At 38.8% G+C, this 23,827-nt stretch overlaps 1 protein-coding gene across 11 annotated transcripts; it reads left to right on the forward strand.

Annotated features, from left to right (window-relative positions):
• The first annotated feature begins 9 nt into the window (after positions 1 to 9).
• On the forward strand, positions 10 to 23,753 carry ANGEL2 (angel homolog 2). 11 transcript variants are annotated; one of them, XM_063792285.1, is made up of 10 exons: positions 446 to 810; positions 2,544 to 2,869; positions 3,533 to 3,741; positions 7,506 to 7,762; positions 8,774 to 8,843; positions 10,512 to 10,933; positions 15,065 to 15,191; positions 15,595 to 15,652; positions 18,661 to 18,824; positions 20,742 to 23,753. In XM_063792285.1, the coding sequence occupies exons 4-10, from the start codon at positions 7,628 to 7,630 to the stop codon at positions 20,891 to 20,893; spliced, it is 1,128 nt and encodes a 375-aa protein (XP_063648355.1). In that variant the 5' UTR covers positions 446 to 810; positions 2,544 to 2,869; positions 3,533 to 3,741; positions 7,506 to 7,627; the 3' UTR covers positions 20,894 to 23,753. The 11 variants fall into 11 exon arrangements, with proteins under 11 accessions (XP_514187.2, XP_001170966.1, XP_009439733.1 ...); XM_063792275.1 differs by lacking the exon at positions 3,533 to 3,741 and adding an exon at positions 4,505 to 4,755 and having other exon boundaries at positions 447 to 733; XM_063792278.1 differs by lacking the exon at positions 3,533 to 3,741 and adding an exon at positions 4,505 to 4,755 and having other exon boundaries at positions 452 to 810.
• Positions 23,754 to 23,827: the final 74 nt, after the last annotated feature.

Consider the following 23,827-nt stretch of genomic DNA (forward strand, 5'->3'; position numbering starts at 1 on the left):
CGAAGGTCGGGTGTTTTGCCCTCTTCAGAAATGGTCGCTCGCGCGTCCCACGCTCTGCGCATGCTCCTTGAGCAGAATTCCGGGTTAAGGCATTCAGGGACTCTCACTGCGCAAGATGGAGTGTAGGCCGGCCGGCGAGACTGCACCTCCCAGCATGCCTTGCAGCCAGGACTGGAGTCGGTACTTAAGAGTGATGGGGTTCCGTAGATACTTTAGGCCGTCGCATCGGTTATAGAGATTGAGGTGGAACCCGGGCCCTGGGAACTGGACGCACGCGGAGGGCGAAGATGGAAGCCTGGCGCTGTGTGAGGAAGGGCTACGGCCACTGTGTGGTGGGAAGAGGCCGGTCAGTAGGGCTGGGTACTCGGAGGGAGGAGAGAGGGGCGGGCGGCCTGAAAGAGCGGGCGGGCGTCCGGGACTAACCTGGGGCGGGGCGGGGCGGGCTAGGGGAGGAAGGAAGAGGAAGAGGGTCTGGGCGATGGTGCATCCGGGACGAGCCTCCAGAGACCAAGTGGGATAGGTAAACCCGCCGCGCAGCTGGCGGGACGCTGGGCCAACGAGGTCTGGGGTCTTGGCGCGGAGTTCATGGGCCGCCGGCCAGGCTTGTGCCAGTGGCTTTGGATCCCTGGCCTGCTTCCCTCAACCCAGCCTCCAGACCAGCGCTGGCCTGCTCCACACACTCCGCAGCACCGTCCCGGGAACCGAGCGTCGGCGGGGAGGCCGCCTCTCCGCAGTAGGTCTCGGCGGGCCTGATCCCTTGGAGGCGCGTGTGTGGCACACGCCCAGGAGGGGCTTGATTTTTGTTGATGTGTTAGTGTCTTTCAAACTTTAGTCACTTGTATGTCATCCCTTACTGTTATGGCCAAGTTCTTGTTTGACGTGTATTATTTACTGGATATTTTTCTTTAAATTGACTCAGTTTTTTTTAAAAAGCACTTCAGTAGGTGCTGCCCACATTAGCTTCACCCTAAGCAGTGTCTGCAGAGTCTTGGATTTGATGTGCGATTATGTTTTTTCCTAATAAACTAACATAAGTATTTAGAAATTACAATCAAGTAATTTAACTGTGTACCCTGTGAAACCGACTCGTGTACCACCCACCACGCTTGGGAAACACAGCATGTATTATTACATAAGCGATGGGGATTTGGTTGTAACTCCCATAGGCCTGGGACTTGATGGTAAATTCAGTTCAACAATGTTTCCTGAGTACCAGCTGTTTGCCAGGCACTGTGCTAGGCACTTGTGAAGATAACGGAATTAAAATGAATAAGACGGTTCTGTTCTGGCCCTGAAGGAGCTTAACATCTTAAGAGAAAAAAAAAGTCTGAATAAATAACTGCAAATATGGAGAATAGCTTTTGTAGTACAAGTATTATATTTCAATACAGTGGCTTATTAGGATAGAAAATGCATGGACCAAGTGCCCAAATTCCTATGGCTTTCAGAGTTATCACAAAGCAGTGTAGAATGCCCATGTTATGCCTTTAAAGATTTACAATTAAGTAGATTTTAGAGAACAAGTAGCGAATACTTAAACTGTAAAAATATATAATAAAAATTTAAATGCTGTTAAAACGAGAATAACAGCGTATAAAGTTAAATAACAGTAAACGCAACTTAAACAAAATTCCCTTAGGGATGGGAGCGCACATTATTGATGCTGTGGTAGAAATGTAGCTGTTAAGAATTTTGGAGGAAAGGATAAAAGTCCTTCTCTGAATCTTAACATTTTGCCAAAGTAGTATAGTGAGAGGAACATGGTGCTTTATTAAGCTGAAGTGTTTCTTGAGAGCCTGAGAGCAACATACCTATTAAAAATGTTAGCGCCACTTTGGAGATGTTTTGGATGATGGGTTAAATTGAAGCTGTTGGTTTGGAGTGTTGGTGCCTTCGTAGTACGTCATCCCCATCCTCTTTCATTTCCCCCAAGGAGAATCATGCTTAAAAAAGAATGGAGAAATAAATTATCCACCCGTTGATTAGTAAGAGAAGTAGTTTTGTGAATTTATGAAGTTGTGGATAGGCTTTTGTTTTCCTAGCTATACAAGTGTTTGGAAAAATCTGCCCTTGGTATAAAAAACTGTTCAGAAACTTGTTATTACTCCAAGTTGGAGGAGAGATTTACTTTAATTGTAGTGTGATATGAGTTCCTTATTCGATTTCAGTATAATACTTGTTGTGTATTTTATTTTCTCATTGAGTTTTGTAGGTGCTTGAAAGCTACTCTGAATATCATTTTGATAGTTGATTCATCTCTCAGTTGAACTATGTACATTTTCAGGGGTATGTGGTATTTTGGGAGCCTGGGAGGCATTCTGTGTTAAGTATTCAGAATACCATTCATGGTTTTTTAGGACGAGAGTATTGAGATATTGATGCCAATAGGTAAATCATGGGTGCTTTCCCCTTCATCCTTCACAGATTTAGCAGCCAGATTTTAAATATTAGACATTATCTTCCCTTGAGGAAACAGGCTTAGATTTTGTAAACTATAGCTGAACAAAAAGTGGTGCCTCAAGGAGTGTATTTATTTCTTTTAGATACCCCATGTTTCCCCATCACTCGAGGAGTCTGGGCAGAGACTGGACTACACCGTGGGAGAATCTGCAAAGGTGTTGCTGGAACAGACATATTTCTAGTTGTATGAGGTGGCCTGGACATTACTCTCGAGCTCCTTACCCATACTTCAGTAGTAGGCATTTTTCACTAAATTGGAGACCACCCTGTTTGTTTGAGTCTAGAACTCAGTTCCAGTACTGTAACTGGAGACCTGACAACCTGAGCCAGACATCTTTGATTCATCTCTCTAGTTACGTCATGAACGCTGAGGGAGATGAGCCTTCATCAAAACGAAGAAAACACCAAGGTAAAGGTGACATTTATCTTGGTGTAGAAATAGATACAAGTGATAGACTAAATTGAAACTTTCATATCTAATCCTTTAAACCTCCTAAGGTTTTAGAGGTGTTTGGTGTTGACTTTTAGCCAGTAGTTTTATGTTAGAAAAAAATGAATTCTTCCTTAAATGAAGTCTTTATTTTTATCTTCAACTAATTGTGTATTTCTGACTATAAAAATAGAAATGAGTCTACAGATAGAATAAGATTGGCAAAGAAAGGAGAAATAGATTACAAAAGTAAGTTTTATTTAAGGATAATTTTTAAATCCAATGTTTTTGAAACAAAGGCCCTTAGACTTCTTAGAAATTGATGGCTATATGCTTAGAAGTCTACAGAGCTAAAAAAAATTTAGTGTTTTCATTTTTAAGCTAACATTTTTATGGAAGACGAAAGGACTCATAAATAGAAGCAATCATAAATGAAAGACATGGTCTTATAGGATAAGATTTTCATTTATTACATCTGTATATCTCAAATTGGGGTCCATAGATAAAATCTTGAGAGTTTGCCCAAAGTATTATCTTTAAGAAAGGGAACCACATCTTATTCCACTTTGAGAAACAGTTTTTTAAAATGTGTTAATTTACTTCTATTTTTTCATATTCTTTCTACTCTGAACAATTCACTAGACTCCCTCTGTGCTGCCAGTCTTGCCGCCATCACAACCCCATCTCCTGAAAGTATAAGTGAGGTGTCCAGGTAGAATTTGGAATTGTCTTTCTTATTGAACCATAATTTTCAGTGAAGATAATTCCTCTGAAGATACTTGAGAGAAGGATGTGTGGGTGTTAATGTTTAGGGAGCTGACATGTAAGTTTGTCAAAGGAAGGCATTCAAGGTGAGTCTCATCTGGAAATCAAAGCTAGAATTAGTGCTCTTCAGGTTCCCTCTGGTTTTGTTATCAGAAAGTAGTCTACAGGCTTCAGCTGGGTCCCAATCAACTTTGCTAAGCTAATATTCAAATAAATATGTAACTTATTGCTACACAGTTACAAAGGACCTAGTCAGAAAAAAACACTTGTAGAAATTCTTAACTATCCAAAAGTGAAAATCTGTTTGTGTATAGTACTTAACCACAGCATAGGGAGATAAAAAGAAATATTTGAATGAATGAAAGGTGTATTTAGAGGCATTAAAATTAGGTTTCTAAGAACAATCCTAAGATCTATAAATATAGGGCAGTATGATGATACCAGATTGCTTTTCACTCATAAAAATTTGTTCATCAGGTCAGCACACTCCTCTTTTGTTTAGCCTCTTAGAAATCTGGGATGCTTTCAGATGGAGCTGTGGCATAGCTACATAAGCATTGATTTAGGAACCACTCCCTGCTTTCTTTTCTGCCCCACCACTAATTATATGAACTTGGACAGCTTACTTAACCTCTTTGCTCCTTGATTTTTTCGTGTAAAATAATGCCTACTTGAAAGTCTGTTGAATGAAATGAGATACTGTATGTCAAAGTGCCTAACACACTGTTGGCTTCATAGTAGGTACTCAGAAAATTATGGTGTTGTTTTCCCTTAATGGATGGGGAATTACATTTACCTACTGATAAAGCTTGATTACAACCTGACTTTCTATATGTCCATTCTTCCTAGGTGTTGTGAATAAGGAAAATGCTCTTCGTTAAGCCATATTTGTGACTTCCGATATTTCACTAATACTTTTCAATCAAGAAAACAGCATTGCTAACTTGCCTATCACTTTAAAGTGGTATTTGAAGGATTTGTGTGATACAATTATGACTTTGTAATTAGGCACCCTAAAAACCTGATCAGGCCTATTGCTTACTTTCTTTGATTCATCTGTCTTCTCTGCTGTGATCACCTTGTTCCTCCTGATATGGAAGGTATATAAGCTTTTGTAGTGTGAATTTATGTTGTGAAGCATATGAAGGCCAGAGACTATCCACTCTTATCAGTGGTTTTCAAATTGTCTTCCATGGAACCCTCATATTTGAACACATTTCTGTAAGTTTATTAAAAGCAAATGTGGTCAGTATAAAATATGTGTTCACCCCATCATCCCAGCCCCAGTCCCAGCATGCCAGGGATTGGTATTCCATGACATGAAAAGTAACACAGAAGGGTTCTACAAGTTGTAGAAGTTTGAAAGCCACTGTAGTAACCAGATAAACTAATGGTCCTGGTTGTTTAAAAAATGGAATTGCAAAAAGAGTTGGTTATAAACTTTAATGACCAGGACAATAAAAATCTTAATGCATTTATATGCCATTACATGTACATGTTTTATAAGGAAATATGAATAAGGTTTTTAGACCTTAATTTTCATATTTTAATATGGCAGTGAAACCAGGGTAGTGCTCCATCTGTGATGATAGCTTATATATTGTTTGCATGACTGGAACCCTTTCCATCTTGTATACATAAGAAGACTTTGATTTGGCTAAAACCATCATAGACAGTCTCCAGTTTATGAATGAATTGTGTTCTACACATTATCAGTTCTTTTTTTTTTTTTTTTTTTTGAGATGAAGGCTCACTCTGTTGCCCAGGCTGGAGTGCAATGGTGCAATCTAAGCTTACTGCAAGCTCCACCTCCCAGGTTCACGCCATTCTCCTGTCTCAGCCTCCCGAGTAGCTGGGACTGCAGGTGCCCGCCACCACGCCCGGCTAAATTTTTGTATTTTTTAGTAGAGACGGGGTTTCACGGTGTTAGCCAGGATGGTCTTGATCTCCTGACCTTGTGATCCACCCGCCTTGGCCTCCCAAAGTGCTGGGATTACAGGTGTGAGCCACCACGCCCGGCCAATCAGTTCTGTTTTCCCTATAGAAATTTTGTTATAAATCTGAATGGCTCTGCAGAGCCAGTACAATTGGCCTTAGTTCTGAGCCATTGGGGGTAGGATTCCTATCTTCAGTGAATGATAGGGAAGAGGATAGTTTCCTTTCCTGGGCATAGGATAGGCTCTAGGCAAAATTCTTCATAGTTGAAGACTTTTGTTTAGTTTGGTTTTGTTTCTTTCCATCTTTTTTTTTTTTTTTTTTTTGAGTTGGAGTCTCACTCTTGTTGCCCAGGCTGGAGTGCAATGGCGCGATCTCGGCTCACTGCAACCTCTGCTTCCCGGGTTACAGCGATTCTCTGGCTTCAGCCTCCTGAGTAGCTGGGATTACAGGCGCATGCCACCACGCCCGACTAATTTTTGTATTTTTAGTAGAGACAGGGTTTCGCCATGTTGGCCAGGCTGGTCTTGAACTCCTGACCTCAGGTGATCCACCCGCCTCAGCCTCCCAAAGTGCTGGGATTACAGGCATGAGGCACTGTGCCTGGCCTAATCATACTTTAAAATGATTACTTCATTGGCATTTTTAAATAGCATATTGATATTTTGATTGTAAATGTATTGTGCAGAAGATTTGCAAAAATATTTCACAGTCCTAACACTCAGAGATAACTACTCTTAAAAATACGGGTGTGTTTCCTTTTAGTCTTTATTTCACACTCTATATAAGTGTATAGGATATTTTGACTTCAATTTAATTTTTGATTGGTGGAATTCCAGGCATTGTATTCCAGTGAAGTGAAAACCTTTGCAGGATAGAGGGAGATATTCTAGGGGCTGAAATTTTTTATATAATTTAATCATACTTAGAAGTCCATTTCCAAATCTGTTTTCCCATGTTCTTCCCATTTTTTTGTTTTCTCTTTCTTTTGAGCTCATAAATTCTCCAAAAATTCCGTGTTTCTCTTCATGGTTTCCATGGCAGTAAGAGCATGCTCTTTAATGATAGGATGTAGGAGACAAGATCAAAGGTGAATACACACACACACATCACACACACGGTTATTTCTAAGTCAGGGACTGCCTATGATTGCAAAGTCTTGTGTTTTTTTATTCTTTTCATCACTTTTGCAGAATGCATGATGTGTTTGCAGAATATGAACACACGCCTGGTTGTTGCATGCTAGGTTTGTTGGTTAGCCATCATTTACTAGCATTTTGTAGCTATGTCATATTTAACTTTTCCTTTGTTGTACATTTAAAAGATTTCTTTTGTTATTTTGTTTGCATGTTCCACTTCAGTGTTTTAAACACTAAAACTTCTTCCATATATTGCCATTATATACACTTCTTTCATGTATAAACTAGAATTCTGAACTAAGGGTTGCTTCTGGAACTTGGTTAATCATTTGATGATCTTATCCCACTAATAGGGAATAAAATACAGTGTAAAATCATCTTATTGAAAAGCCAACTTTGACATACAAATATGTTGTTATAGTTATAAAACTGCCAATCACATCTGTGGCAGAGCCACTTCTTAACTGTAGAGAAGTGAGAAACCACAACCTCTGTATAGTCTTAGCTTTGTTAACACATACTCTCAGCCTCCAGAATGACTTGCAAGATTCTTTTAAACCTGTTTTAAACCTGTTGGTCAGTATATTGTGTTACCGCATTTGTAACCAATTTGATAACAGTTCTAATTATTCAGTGCTATATTGCCACTTCCTAGGGAAAAACATTCTATTCATTGCTTATGGGAATTTTTAAGAGGCTGAAAAATACATATATGTGGGAAACTGTATGGTCCGCTTTTGATTAATTCCTTATATTTGTGCAATATATTTTAACAGGTGTGATAAAGCGGAATTGGGAATATATATGTAGCCATGATAAAGAAAAAACGAAGATCCTAGGAGACAAAAATGTTGATCCCAAATGTGAAGACAGTGAGAACAAGTTTGACTTTTCAGTGATGTCCTATAATATACTTTCACAAGATTTACTGGAAGATAACTCTCACCTTTATAGACATTGCCGGCGGCCAGTATTACACTGGAGTTTTAGGTTTCCCAATATTCTGAAAGAAATTAAACATTTTGATGCAGACGTAAGTGCAAAATATTACTGAAATTCTTCACATAAGAAAAAGTTGGGGCCGGGCACACTGGCTCATGCTTGTAATCCCAGCACTTTGGGAGGCTGAGGCAGGTGGATCACCTGAGGTCGGTAGTTTGAGACCAGCCTGACCAACATGGAGAAACCCCGTCTCTACTAAAAAATACAAAATTAGCCGGGCGTGGTGGCTCATGCCTGTAATCCCAGCTACTCAGGAGGCTGAGGCAGGAGAATCACTTGAACCTGGGAGGTCGATGTTGCAGTGAGCTGAGATTGCACCATTGCAATCCAGCCTGGGCAACAAGAGCAAAACTCTGCCTCAAAAAAAAAAAAAAAAAGAAAGAAAAAGTTGGGTTAAATGTTTCATTTGTGCATTTATGAACTAAATGGTTTTATCCATTTTGTTTGTGGGGCAAGAAAGGAATATGTTTAAGAATAATGATGGAATAAGTCTTAATATAAGGTATAACTTTCAGAGAGGCATTTGTTAGTGGTTGCTGGTATGAATAATCATCTAACTTTTCAAAGAGGGTCCAAAAAGTTTTTAAGTATGGGTCAGTTTTGAGACAGAAACTGGCAACATATTAAGTATTCAGTAAATATTAACTTTGATTTGAAATTTCAGTAATTCATGCAAAAATGTCACCTACCTGATAGCATTCAAAGAAATCAGCCTCTTAAGACCTGAAAGATAGTACCAATGAACATGTAAAACCCGGAAAAATATCCTGACATGTAAGCTAAGAATATTTCCTTTTGGAAATAATAATTTTGAGTACTAAGGGAGCTCCATGTGATTGAGGGCCAGAGTTTTGAGATTGATCAAAATTCGGAAACATTAATTTGGTAGATCTATAACAAGAAAAACAGGTAAGTCTTTTATTTCAATTCTTATCAGGTGTGGAATTTTAGAAGCCTGCTTTTAGATATTTTAAGATAAAAGCACCAGGAAATTCATGATTGCATCTCTGTGTTCTAATTCAAGCTATTTTTTTCTTCCAAGGTACTTTGTTTGCAAGAAGTTCAAGAAGATCATTATGGAGCAGAGATCAGGCCAAGTTTGGAATCACTGGGTACAATGCAACTCTTTTTTTTTTTTTTTTCTTTTTTGAGACAGGGTCTCACTCTGTCGCCCCACTGGAGTGCAGTGGCACAATCATGGCTTACTACAGCCTCAACCTACTGGGCTCAAGTAATCCTCTCATTTCGGCTTCCTGAGTAGCTGGGACTAGAGATGTGTGCCACCATGCCCAGCCAATTATTTAATTTTTTTTATAGAGACAAGGCAATGTAACTTTTAGCCAAATTTACTTTTGAAAATTCATGTGTCATTAAAGTATAACTTGCTGACAAAGATGTGTGGCATATTTTGGCTAAAAATCTTAATTTTAAAAACTTAATTTCAAAGAGGAAAAGATTGAGGTACTCACTGGAAACTTTTGTGTTGGTGTATAATTTTAATTCAAACAGAAAGATGTGTAAGAATATCTTAGTAGCTCCCTTTCCTAGGAGTTGTTCTGTCCACCTGTAGACCTATAAGCTTCTGAGCTCCAGGAGACCATTTTGTCTCGTTCATCATTATAATACCAGTGCCTGCCAGTGTCTACCTAATGGGTAGATGCCAAAAACCTGCTTGATAAATAAACACTCCTAGAAACAAGTTATCTGTGGTCCCATATACTTGAGAAGTGTGCTTACTTTGCATTCATTCATTCAGCAATTTTTTTTTTTTTTTTTGAGACAGAGTCTCTCTCTTGCCCAGGCTGGAGTGTAGTGGTGCAATCTCGGCTCACTGCAAGCTCCACCTCCCAGGTTCACGCCATTCTCCTGCCTCAGGCTCCCTAGTAGCTGGGACTACAGGCGTCCGTCACCATGCCCAGCTAATTTTTTGAATTTTTTTAGTAGAGACGAGGTTTCACCGTGTTAGCCAGGATGGCCTCGATCTCCTGACCTCGTGATCCGCCTGCCTTGGCCTCCCAAAGTGCTGGGATTATAGGCGTGAGCCACCACGCCCGGCCTTCATTAGCAATTTTTTTTTTTGAGTGCCTACTATATACCATGCACTGTTCTAGGGAATGAGGATATAGCATTGGGCAAAAAAGATTAAAAAAATTTCTCCCTTGTGTGGAGTGTACCTTCTGGTGGAGAAAGGCTAACCAAATAAGTAAATAGCATATTAAGTAATGATAGTTTTCTGGAGAAAAGCAGGAAAGTGGAATGGGAGAGGTTTCAGTTTTAAACAAAATGATCAGACGAGGTGACATTTGAACAAATATTTGAAGGAGGTGAAGGAATAAGCGATGCCTAGAACATTCTAGGCAACAGAAATAGCAAGGGAAAGGCCCTGAGGTTGGAGTGTGTTAAGGCAAGTGAGGAGGCCAGTGAGATTGGAATGAAGTGAGGGGGAAGGAGTTACAGGCAAAAAGATCAGGAATATAGGGTGGAGAGAGTGAGAGAATAGATTATTATAAAGCTTTACTATTGCCATGACTGAGTTTTACTAGGATGGCAACGGGAGACTGATAATACACATTAGCATATCAAGGGCTGAAGTCTGCGCATAAAGAGGCCTGTTAGACCCAGTGTCAAACGTTTTTTATTCCAATGTTTATTGACATCCTACATTACTAATGTTTTGCAGAATACAGTTTGGTAAACATTGTTCAGAAGTATCAGGTGAGCTGTGTTTTGACAAATATATAAAAGCAGTCATTTGTTTTAAATTCATTTGTTTCTTGTAGGTTATCACTGTGAATATAAGATGCGGACAGGAAGGAAACCTGATGGCTGTGCTATTTGCTTCAAACATTCCAAATTTTCACTCTTGTCAGTGAACCCAGTGGAATTCTTCCGCCCTGATATTTCTCTGTTGGACAGAGACAATGTTGGATTAGTTTTACTCTTACAGCCCAAAATTCCATATGCTGCCTGCCCTGCGATCTGCGTAGCAAATACACATCTGTTGTATAATCCAAGGCGAGGTGATATTAAGCTGACGCAATTGGCAATGCTACTGGCAGAGATTTCCAGTGTTGCCCACCAGAAAGATGGCAGCTTCTGCCCTATTGTTATGTGTGGTGACTTTAATTCTGTTCCTGGTTCTCCACTATATAGTTTCATAAAGGAAGGAAAATTGAATTATGAAGGACTTCCCATAGGAAAGGTAAGTGCTTTCTTCATTGTTATTAGGGAGTGGACATAGTTGCTCTGCTCATGATAATGTGAAGATAGTCATTACATGGCTATTTGAAAACCTTGGATGATCCAGTACCCTCACTTTATCAAACTATGATTTTCCATGACTTTTTTTTTTTTTTTTTTTTTTTTTGAGACAGTCTCACTCTGTCGCCCAGGCTGGAGTGCAGTGTCATGATCTCAGCTCACTGCAAGCTCCACCTCCCGGGTTCAAGTGATTCTCCTGCCTCAGCCTCCCGAGTGGCTGGAGTTACAGGTGTGTGCCACCGCACCTGGCTAATTTTTGTATTTTTAGTAGAGACGGGGTTTCAGCTTGTTGACCAGGCTGGTCTCGAACTCCTTACCTCGTGATCCACCTGCTTCAGCCTCCCAAAGTGCTGGGATTACAGGCGTGAGCCACTGTGCCCAGCTTCTTCTAGTAAGTAATTATTTTCACTTGGTTGATTTATATCTTTTTCATCTATCTGTGGCAACATACTGCTTGGAGGAATTAACAGGCAGCAAAAAAAAAAAAAAAAAGTATTGACAGACATGGATACTTCACAGATAAGTAACACAAGGTGGCAGGATAGAATTTTGAATGCTGGTTGTGGGCAAAATAGTAATTTAACATTTATTATACAAGTTTCCGTTGTAGAATAATAAATATTTTCTTTAGCTTAGCACAATTTATCTCGTGATTATTTTTATTGTGCTTTCCTCTCCTTACTTTAGATCATTTCATCTTCAGTATATTTACCAAAATAAGCTCTCCAACACTGGAGTTTTGAGTAATAGTTTAAAATTATTTATTTATTTATTTATTTGAGATGGAGTCTTGCTCTTTCGCCAGGCTGGAGTGCAATGGTGGGATCTCGGCTCACTGCAACCTCTGTCTCCCAGGTTCAAGCAATTCTCCTGCCTCAGCCTCCCGAGTAGCTGGGACTACAGGCTTGCACCACCAAGCCCGGCTAATTTTTTGTATTTTTAGTAGAGATGGGGTTTCACAGTGTTAGCCAGGACGGTCTCTAACTCCCAACCTTAGGTGACCTGCAGGTTCACCTCGGCCTCCCAAAGTGCTGGGATTACAGGCGTGAGCCACCATGCCCAGCCAGTAAGTTTAAAATTTTGTAAGAGTTAATCTCTCTTAGTACAGGTATACTTCATTTTATTGTGCTTTGCTTTATCGAGCTTCAAACATACTGCATTTTACAAAATTGAAGTTTCATAGCAACTCTACCTTAAGCAGCTCTATCATTGCCATTTTTCCAACAGCATGTGCTCAATTCCTGTCTCTGTCACCTTTTGGTAACTCTTGCATTACTCAAGCATTTTCATTATTATTACATCTGTTATGTTGATCCAAGATTAGTGATCTTCGATATTACTATTGTAATGGTTTTGGGGTGTTATGAACTGTACCCATAAAAAATGAGAACTTAATCGATAAATGTGTTCTGACTGCTCCACTAATCATCTCTCTCCCCCTACTTGGGCCTCTATATTCCCTGAAGCACGACCATATTGAAACTAGGCCAAGTAATAGCCCTGCAGCGCTCTCTAAGTGTTCAAGTAGAAGGCAGACTCACATGTCTCACTTTGAATCAAAAGCTAGAAATGATTAAGCTTAGCAAGGAAGGCATTTTGAAAGCTGAGAGAGGCCAAAAGCTAGGACTCTTGCACCAAACAGCAAAGTTGTGAATGCAAGGAAAAGTTCTTGAAGGAAGTTAGAACTGCTACTCCAGTGTATGAAGGCATAAAAAGAAAGCAAGACAGCCTTATTGCTAATATGGAGAAAGCTTGAGTGGTCTGGATAGAAGATCAAACCAGCCACAGGATTCCCTTGAGTCAAAGCCTAATCCAGAGGAATGCGTTAAGTCTCTTCAATTTTATGAAGGCTGAGAGATGAGGAAGCTGCAGAAGAGAAGTTGGAAGTTAACAGAGATTAATTTATGAGGTTTAAGGAATGAAGCCATCTCCATAACATAAAAGTACAGGTAAAGCAGCAAGTGCTGCTGATGTAGAAGCTGCAGTAGGTTATCCAGAAGATCTAGCTAAGATCATTGATGAAGGTGGCTACACTAAATAATAGATTTTTTTTTTTTTTTTTTTTTTTGAGACAGGATCTCGCGCTGTTGCCCAGGCTGGACTGCAGTGACGCGATCTTGGTTCACTGCAACCTCTGCCTCCTGGGTTCAAGCGATTCTGCTTCAGCTTCCCAAGTAGGTGGGATTACAGGTGCATGCCTCCACGCCGGGCTAATTTTTTAATATTTTTTGGTAGAGGTGGCGTTTCACCATGTTGCCCAGGCTGGTCTCGAACTCCTGGGCTTGAGCAATCCTCCTGCCTCAGCCCCTCAAAGTGTTGGGATTACAGGCATGAGCCACCGCACCTGGCCAACAATTTTTAATGTGGATGAAACCACTTTATATTGCAAGAAGATGCCATCTAGGAGTTCATAACTAGAAAGAAGAAGTCAGTGCCTGGTTTCAAAGGACAGGCTGACTCTTTTGTTAGGAGCTAATATAGCTTGTTACTTTAAGTTAAAGTCAGCATTCATTGACCATTCTGAAAATCCTAGGGCACTTAAAAATTATGCTAAATCCACTCTACCTGTGCTCTATCAGTGGAAAAACAAAGCTTGGGGATGACAGTGCATCTGTTTATGGCATAGAATATTTTAAGCACACTGCTGAGACCACTATTCAGAAAAACAGATTCCTTTCCAAAGATTACTGTTCGTTCACAAGGCACCTGGTCACCCAAGAGCTCTGATGAAGATGTACAAGGAAATGAATGTTGTTTCATCCCTGCTAACACGGCCTCCATTCTGCAGCCTATGGAATCAAGGAGTAATTTTGTACCTACAGGTCTCCTTATTTAAGAAATACATTTCATAGGCTATAGCTGCCATAGAAGTGATTTCTCTGATGGATCTGCGGAAAGTAAATTGCAAACCTGCAAAGGATTCAGCATCCTAAATGCTATTCAGAACATTCGTGATTCATGGGAGGAGGTCAAAATATCATCATTAAAAAGAGTTTGGTAGAAGTTGATTCCAGCCCTCATGGATGACTTTGAGGGGTTCAAGACTTCAGGGGAGGAAGTAACTGTAGATGTGGTGGAAATAGCAAGAGAACTAGAAGTGGAGCTTGAAGAATTAACTGAATTGTTTCAATCTCATGATAAAACTTAAATAGATGAGGAGTTGCTTCTTATAGATGAGCAGAGTATTTTCTTGAGATGCATTCTATTCCTGGTGAAGATGCTGTGAACATTGCTGAAATTACAACAAAGGATTTTAAATGTTACATAAATTTAATTGATAAAACATTGGAAGGGTTTCCAGTTTTGAAAAAAAGTTCCGTGGATAAAGTGCTGTCAAATAGCATCAGATGCTACAGAAAAATCTTTTATGAAAGGAAGCATCAATGGCTGCAGCAAATTTCATTGTTGTCTTATTTTAAGAAATTGCCACAGCCAACCCCCACTTTAAGCAACCATCACCCTGATCAGCCAGCAGTCATTAATATCTAGGCAAGACCCTCCACCTGTAAAAAGATGATGACTCACTGAAGCCTGAGATGATTGTTAGGATATTTTAACAATGAAGTATTTTTAAATTAAGGTATGTATTTTCTTAGGCATAATGCTATTGCACACTTAGTAAACTACAGTATAGTATAAACGCAACTTACATGCACCGGGAAACTGAAAAAATTATGTGACTTGCTTTATTGAGATACTCACTTTATTGTGGTGGCCTGGAACCAAACCCGCAGTACCTCTGAGCATGCCTATATTTGATACAATAGGAACTATATTGCAGGTAGTAAAAAATGATGAATAGTGTTAGTTCAAAGCGATAGATCATTTGTATGTCCAAATTAAAGAAAAGCATGTATGGGAAAAGATTGTCATTTTTATGTAAATGATAAGTGCTTTCTGAATTGTATTTAAAGAAAAGAAGATTTTATAAGTCCAAAGAATCACTTAATATAATGAATAAAGGGTAATAATTTACCACTTTTGGATTACCTTTTATTTAAGACATAAATTTTTCAACTCATAAGCTATTTAAAATCTTTTCACTTAAGATACCTGTTGAAATTTTGTTTAGGTATCTGGCCAGGAACAGTCTTCACGGGGACAAAGAATTTTATCTATTCCAATTTGGCCCCCAAACCTAGGTATCTCACAGAACTGTGTGTATGAGGTACAGCAGGTACCAAAAGTAGAAAAGACAGGTAAGTGTTTGTAATACATTTTGGCAGTCTGCTGGGTAATCATGTTCCCTTTGAAGACATAAAACTAAGTTTTTAAAAAGAAAAAATCTCAGGGATGAATATTCATATATATAAATATATAGTTATTCATTCTTTTTCTTAAGACCTCTAAATTTACCTTTTTAAAGTTGAACTTCCAGAATTATCTGTGCATGATTTACTTGCATGTTGCTTTGGAATTGTTTGCATTTTTCTATTTTTCCTAATTCTGGAGGCCATCGAAATATATAAGATTCCAGAATGAAACATGTAACTAGGCATCTTTCTAACCTAGATAAGTCTTAAATATTGTTTCTAGAGTAAGATGACGATATTAAGGCAAACTAGAACAATAACATTAATATATTTTCCTCTATTCTTACAGACAGTGATCTGACACAAACACAGCTGAAGCAAACAGAGGTCCTAGTGACAGCTGAAAAGTGAGTTCTGGAAAGCAAAAGGAGACATTTGCTAACTTTAGTTGAATAAAAAACTCATTTCTCAAAAATCACTTGGATAAAAAAATGAAGGTGATAGTATTCCGTGCTGGTGAAGAGTGCTGGCCCTTAAGTCAGATAGGCCTGAGTTCCAGTCCTGACTCCGCTGTGTTTTAGCCGAATGATTTTGAGCAAGAAACTTAACATCTCTGAGGTTCAGTTTCTTTGTCTATAGTTTGGATTGTTGTGAGGATTAGATGAGACAAAGCATATAAAGCACAATGTCTGAAACATAGTTAGGTGCCTAGGTAGTGTTAGGAAGGGAAACAGCTTGTCTGTGGACCTGGACCAGCTCAAATACTCTTTGAAATTCACATACTTAAACAAAGGTCAAGATCACATAAAAATATCTTTCAGATCTCAAAAGGATCTTTTAGTTGTCTTTGATTTACTAAATCTCAAAACCATCTATAAGAGAATTGATCCAAAAATGAATATGCCAGTTGAAAAGATGATCATTTTAATTTATCTCTTGAACTGTAGGAGAAGATTGTCAGAGGGGTGAAGATGCTGGGATTCTTCATTAAAGAAATAGGAATATTTGGGGCTATGGTTGAGAAATTGATACATGTTAATAAAACAGGACAGAGACTTAAATCTTGTCTCAGGGAGATTCTTGAAATATCTTGATTGTTTTATATTGTGGCTGTTTTATAGTTTTTTGTTTTAACATTTAAATTTAGGGACCAATTCTCATTTATTTTATCTGCTTCTCAATCTTTATTTTGTATACCTTGTTTTGAGAAAATATTACTACATAAATAAGAACTAGTAAGAATGGAAGCAATTTAAAAAAATTTTTTTAAATGAATATTTTAAAATTCATGATTAAACCTTTCAATATAGTAAAAACTTCTTTGAATAAGATTAATAAGGAGGCTAATCTAACAAGTACTTCATTTTGAGTAACTCTTAAATCTTTTTGTAACAATATAGGATATAAAAAAGATATTGGCTGGGCGTGTTGGCTCACGCCTGTAATCTCAGCACTTTGGGAGGCCAGGGTGGGAGGATTGCTTGAGCCCAGGAGTTTGAAACCAGCCTGGGCAACACAGTGAGACCCTGCCTCTATTAAAAAAAAAAATTAAAACATTCTGGCCGGGCGTGGTGGCTCGTGCCTGTAATCCCAGCACTTTGGGAGGCTGAGGTGGGTGGATCACGAGGTCAGGAGTTCAAGAGCAGTCTAGCCAAGATGGTGAAACCCCATCTTTACTAAAAATACAAAAAATTAGCCGGGCATGGTGGCATGCACGTGTAATCCCAGGGAGGCTGAGGCAGAGTATTGCTTGAACCCTGGGGGGCAGAGGTTGCAGTGAGCCGAGATCGCGCCACTGCATTCCAGCCTGGGTGACAAAGCAAGCCTCCGTCTCAATAATGATAATAATTTTAAAAAATAGATACCTTACTTGCCCTTGGTGTCTAAAAATTAAAAGAAAAAAAGAGGCCGGGCGCGGTGGCTCACGCCTGTAATCCCAGCACTTTAGGAGGCTGAGGCGGGCGGATCATGAGGTCAGGAGATTGAGACCATCCTGGCTAACACGGTGAAACCGTGTCTCTACTAAAGATACAAAAAAAAAATTAACTAGGTGTGGTGGTGGGCGCCTGTAGTCCCAGCTACTCGGGAGGCTGAGGCAGGAGAATGGTGTGAACCTGGGAGGTGGAAGTTGCAGTGAGCCGAGATCGTGCCACTGCACTCCAGCCTGGGCAACAGAGCAAGACTCTGTCTCAAAAAAAAAAAAAAAAAGATACTTTTTTGTATCTTTATGTAAATACAGAGTGTTTATATGCATAGCTTATATCTGTAAACTGAAAAATTGATAGATAACAGTTTGCAGAAGACCTATTTTTATTATTTTTATTTGAGAGTCGATCTCACTGTCATCCAGGCTAGAGTGCAGTGGCATGATCTTGGCTCACTGCAGCCTCCACCTCCCAGGCTCAAGCCTTTCTCCTACCTTAGTCTGCCAAGTAGCTGAGACCACAGGCATGTGCCTCCACGCGTAGCTACTTTTCTAGATTTTTTTTTTTTTTTTTTTTTTTGTAGAGATGAGGTCTCACTGTGTTGCCCAGGCTGGTCTCGAGCTCCTGAGCTCAAGCAATCTTCCCACCTTGGCTTCCCAAAGTGCTGGGATTACAGGTGTGAGCCACCGCGTCCGGCCCTATTTTATGTTTAATATTATAAATCCTTAGACATAAAAAGTTGCTAATAAAACTTAGAGGGCATTTTTAAGGATTTACCTTTGTTCCTGACATATGAACACTTTAAAAGCAAGGGAAACATCTTCATCTATGTATTCTCAGCACCTGACATATTGCCTAGAACTTAGAAGATGTTTGGTAAATGTTTGTTGGATAAGTTTTTTTTTTAATTTTATTTTCCTTCAAGGCATAAAAGATCCTTAAGATTCATAAAGTATCACTAGAAAATAGTCTTTAAACCTTTTACTCATAACATCACATATATTTGTGCATGGGGCAAATATAATAAACCATTAGAGAAGCTGTTTTAAGATGCAGTACAAAATTACATGTCATAGCAAGAAAAATTAGAGAAAAATATGGCCTCTCTGTCATCAAAAGTCTAGAGGATTCCAAATAGTGTTCCTGAAGACCCCCTTGATTCTCTTTCTTAAAAACACAATAAAACTTGTTAGAATACATGTTCTTTAGTAAGTGGAGGCATTCACACATGTTATAAATAATGAAAAAACACATTAGTGTGTTAATTATTGAGCTTTTTTTAAAAACCACATTTATAACGGCTTTATTGATGGGTTTTAGATATCACTGCATAAGTAAATTAATACTAAATTATGATATGGTCTTTTTGAATAAAGCTTGTCCTAATGTTTGGTCTTAGTCTAGAAATTAAGTGAAAAAGAACTTCAGATAGGAGGAATTCTTGAAGTTACAAAAACTCGGATTCTAAACACATCTTCTTTTCTATTTAGATTGTCTTCAAATTTACAGCACCATTTCAGTTTGTCATCTGTTTATTCACATTACTTTCCTGACACTGGAATTCCAGAAGTGACCACCTGTCATTCCCGAAGTGCCATAACTGTGGATTATATTTTCTACTCTGCAGAAAAGGAAGATGTTGCTGGGCACCCAGGTAAGGAATGCATGTAATCTTAAATTCTTCTAGAGAGCACAGTAGCTAAAACCTCAAGGTTAAAGTTAAGAAAGCTCTCTAAACATCCAGTTGAAGTTCTAGATCTAGAAGGTAAAAATATTTCGAAATAGACAGATTGGTAATATATTTGAATAAATCAGTTGATTACTTGCATATGAGGGAGGCAATAAAACACATCCAAGCAAATTATTACCCAAGAATTACATTAGCAGTCCTACCCTCCAGTTCCAGTCAGCCTCTGAGTTATAGGTCTTTCATATTGCCCTTTCTTTTTGCTTGCCATAAATTTACTGTTTTTCCTGTGACAGGAACTGTGTATGTTGTTAATGGTCATCATAGTTTTGTGCTTAAATTTTACCGAGGCGTCCTGCCTTCATTGGAGGACCATAGTTACACTGCCAGCAACACAGCTTATGCTGTCATGTTGACTCTGGAATATTGGATTTTTCTGAGGAGGAAAAGTATATATATATATATATATTTTTTTTTTTTTTTTTTTTTGATACAGAGTGTCGCTCTGTTACCCAGGCTAGAGTGCAGTGGCATGATTCTCGGCTTACTGCAACCTCTGTCTCCCGGGTTCAAGTGACCTTCCCACCTCAGCATGCCCACCTAATTTTTGTATTTTTTGTAGAGACAGGGTTTCACCGTGTTGCCCAGGCTGACCTCAAACTCCTGGGCTCAAGCCGTCCACCTCGGCCTCCCAAAGTGGCTTGGATTACAGGCATAAGCCACCACATTCGGTCAGAAAAGTCTATATAATTTTTTTGTTTGTTTGTTTTTGAGATGGAGTCTCGCTCGTCACCCAGGCTGGAGTGCAGTGGCGCTATCTCGGCTCACTGCAAGCTCTGCCTCCCAGGTTCACGCCATTCTCCTGCCTCAGCCTCCCGAGCCACTGGGACTACAGGTGCCCGCCACCATGCCCGGCTAATTTTTTGTATTTTTAGTAGAGACGGGATTTCACCGTGTTGGCCAGGATGGTCTCGATCTCCTGACCTCATGATCTGCCTGCCTCGGCCTCCCAAAGTGCTGGGATTACAGGCGTGAGCCACTGTGCCCGGCCGAAAATCAGGTTTTAAACATTAGCCAAAGGATTTAAAGTGGAGAAGAAAATGCAGTTTAAGATTACTGGAAGTACAAAAATACCTTTAAGAAAACTTTGGAATGTGAGCAGCTGTTTTATTCTTTTCTGATTTTTTTCATTTTTTTCTCTTCCATTTTTTTGGATGCTTCTTTTTCTTTACCCTTTTCCCCTCTGTTTGTTCCCCCCTCCTTTCTTCTGGGAATAACCTTATTAGTAACACTCACGAGATGACTTATTCCTGCCACTAGATCTACTCTACAAAAAATATGCCTGCTGCTTTGAATTTATAGTAAGGTTTTCGTAGTTGTCATGCTGACAGAAGTTCACTAGGTGGCAGGAGAGTGTTATGGATCAGCATTTCAAAAAGAGCATGTCATCTTCACTTCTGTGGGTGCTGACTATCTGGGACTAAATTATACTAATTTATTCTCCATTCACCTTATAAACTGCTACAGGGCTGTGGCCCGGTGTCTCTGGCTTTATGCAACTACAGAATGGTTGCTGGATGAGTTTCTTATGTAGTTGTCAACCACAAATTACCCTTAACGTTCTTAAGTATTTCATTTATATTTTCTTCTAAAGATTGTTTACAGAGCTGGAAATAGAAAAAATATCTCAAACTGCTGTGTGTTTGATAATTATAATTAGGTTATAATTCAATAAAGCTTAAATATTCTAAAAACTGTGTCATAGTTTTTAGTGTTCTGGAGGGGCCTCAAGTTCTATATTGGTTTGGAGAAAAGACTTGTATGATTAATTTACAATAACCCGTTGACAATTTTACTAAATATGTGTGTGCTTCTTTAATGTAGGAGCTGAAGTTGCTTTGGTTGGTGGCTTGAAACTTCTAGCTAGACTGTCACTTCTTACAGAACAAGACTTATGGACTGTTAATGGACTTCCAAACGAAAATAACTCTTCAGATCATCTGCCTTTATTGGCAAAGTTCAGACTTGAGCTCTGACTCTCTTTGATCACATACTAATTTTCTTTCCAATTTGTATTGTTTTTCAAAGAATGTAAAGTTCTTAAGTGTATGCATGTTGTTTATTTTTGCACTGTGGAGATTCTGAAGCGGTTATGTTAGATGCTTTGAAACTCCATATCAGAAGAAATAACTTTATAACAATTTTTTTTAATAATGAAAAATATTTTCCTGACAAGTGAGCTCTAAATACTCTTTATTGTAAAAGAGATGTAAAGGTTTTATATTCTAAATCCTAGTAAAATTGACAGTGATTTTTAAATATAATGCATCTTCCTTTGTCTGCTTAGTAAAAAATTTCATTTCATAATTTTGGCAAGCTCTGTAGTGGATCCAAAGTATCTTTGAGTTCTTGCAAACTACAAGTTGTTTCCTTTCCAAGAGGCTTGATTTCATTAGGAGACCCCTCTATTGAGTTCTAAATAGTTTATCTTAGAAATCCTTGAGTCATTCACAGGTATCCAACCAGCCATTGTTTAGTTTGTTTTTGAAGGGGTTTGATAATGCTTTTTAAGTTGTACAGAATGCTTAATCCATCTTATTACTGTCCTGAGCCATGTAATATGCCTGCATTGTGTTGGGGAAATGTTTGGGAAATATAAGCCAGCATAACGTGTAAAGCTCACTCTTTCACCCTGGAACAGACAAGAGGTGGGCTTAATAGAGGCAGAGACTGGGGATATACCTTTGTTTCCCTAGCATTTTTATTTATTTATTTTTATTTTATTTTATTTTTTTGAGATGGAGTTTCACTCTTGTTGCCCAGGCCGGGGGTGCAATGGCGCGATCTTTGCTCACTGCAACCCCTGCCTCCCGGGCTCAAGCGATTCTCCTGCCTCAGCCTCTCGAGTAGCTGGGATTACAGGCATGCGTCACCACTCCCAGCTAATTTTGTATTTTCAGTAGAGACAGGGTTTCCCCATGTTGGTTAGGCTGGTCTCGAACTCCCAACCTCAGGTGATCCGCCCACCTCAGCTCTCAAAGTGCTGGGATTACAGGCGGGAGCCACTGCACATGGCAGCATTTTTTAAAAATTCAGTTTTAAGATCTCTGGTTTAGGGGAGAGATTTTATTTTACTGAACCAGTTCTATAGAAATTTATTTTATTAGGAAATTTGTCTTTGGAACAAAGTGGCAGCTATAAAATTATTTTTGTTAAGCCTCAGAAATATGAGGAAGCCTGTAAAACTCTAGTGGGGAGATATTAACTTGGAGACCTAATGCTCTGTAAATAGTCATTTAAACTGTTGGTTTTAGTGGTTTTGTTTCTAAAATGTTTTCTTTTACCGTGATGCACCAGTATGAGATGGTGCTGACACTTTCTATGAAGTGGTTATGAGCAGGTTTAATAAATCCTCTATACAAGTGTTTGAATCAATTTTAAAACATAAAAAGTGGAAATTTCCTTTTTTGTAGACAGTAGGAACAAGGAATTATATGCATTTTTACTAAGTAGTAATTTTACACTGAATTGTAAATGTTTTTACAGTGAGTTTTATTAATAGAATGCTTCACCTTAAATTGGAAAACAATAATAGTCTTGGGCTAAGTCTTTGTACTAAAGCATTTGCTATAATTATTTTTAAAAAAACAAACAGATAAAAACCTCAGAGAAGGCATGTGGATTATAAGATTTGTCTAGTAAAAATTGTAATTGAATATGTTTAAATATTTAATTTCTCATTTTGGGGGGTTTTTATTTTTTTATTTTTTAGATGGCGTCTCACGCTATCGCCCAGGCTGGAGTGCAGTGGCGCGAACTCGGCTCACTGCAACCTCCGCCTCCTGGGTTCAAGCAATTCTCCTTCCTCAGCCTCCCAAGTAGCTGGGATTACAGGCATGCACCACCATGCCCAGCTAATTTTTGTATTTTTAGTAGAGATGGAGTTTTGCCATGTTGGCCAGGCTGGTCTTGAACTCCTGACCTCAGGGGTGATCCACCCGCCTCAGGCTCCCAAAGTGCTGTGATTACAGGCATGAGCCACCATGCCTGGCCTTTGGGGGGATTTTAATTACAGTATTAATTATAGTTCTAGGATTTCCCACATTTTATAGTAGTAGTTTGCAGAATATTATGTGCCCTAATTAGCAGATATAGACATTATCAAATTATAATGATAGTATAATTATCCCTTTTTAATATTGGGGAAAGAAAAATGAAAATTCATTAGTTAATTACTGCTTTGTGTTGTGTGAATTTATTAACAAATAACATTATTACATATAGGTCATTGTTAACAAACAAACATCCCTGAAAACCTCTGTGAAAATTTAATTTTTTATATCCTGATTAATATATTGTGACTTTAGGCCCATTTTTCATGTGCTTCACTTTGATAGAGTTAATCCATAAAATTGCTCTTTACTTTAGCTTATCAAATGAAGTATTATTTTGTGGACTGGAGGCCAAAAAGTCAATGTGAGCTTCTCACAGGTTTTTAAAGCTCCACTAAAAATAATTATCCACTTGTCTTTACTTTTGTTGACCAGAATAGTTGGTAACTCTGCCGGAGCCTGTACTTACCTGCCAAAAACAATTAAATCTGGTTAATGCCTGAAACCAAATCTCTCAGTCTCAAGTGTTATACTCTCCAAGTTTTAAATGGAAAGGTAAACTGTGGAGTAATGAAATTTTGGTTTTACTGTACCTTTTGCTATCAAGATAATATTCATGTTTGAAATATTGTCTTTATTTGGAATTTAGTTACTGTCTGCTTTTAACCTTTGCTTTCCTAAAGAAAGTTTGAGATCCAGAGAGTTCAAGGGATTGGGGAAAGAGAGGCGTCAAGTCATTTGCACTTTGTACCTGTAAGTTATGTAATAAACTATTATACTCGTACTTCTGTGCCTGAAGGTTTTGTGGTAGGTATACTGAGATGTATAAGCTGTACTGTTGCCTTTACTAAACTATTT

Source organism: Pan troglodytes, chromosome 1 (genome assembly GCF_028858775.2).
Source record: "Pan troglodytes isolate AG18354 chromosome 1, NHGRI_mPanTro3-v2.0_pri, whole genome shotgun sequence".
NCBI lineage: Eukaryota > Metazoa > Chordata > Mammalia > Primates > Hominidae > Pan > Pan troglodytes.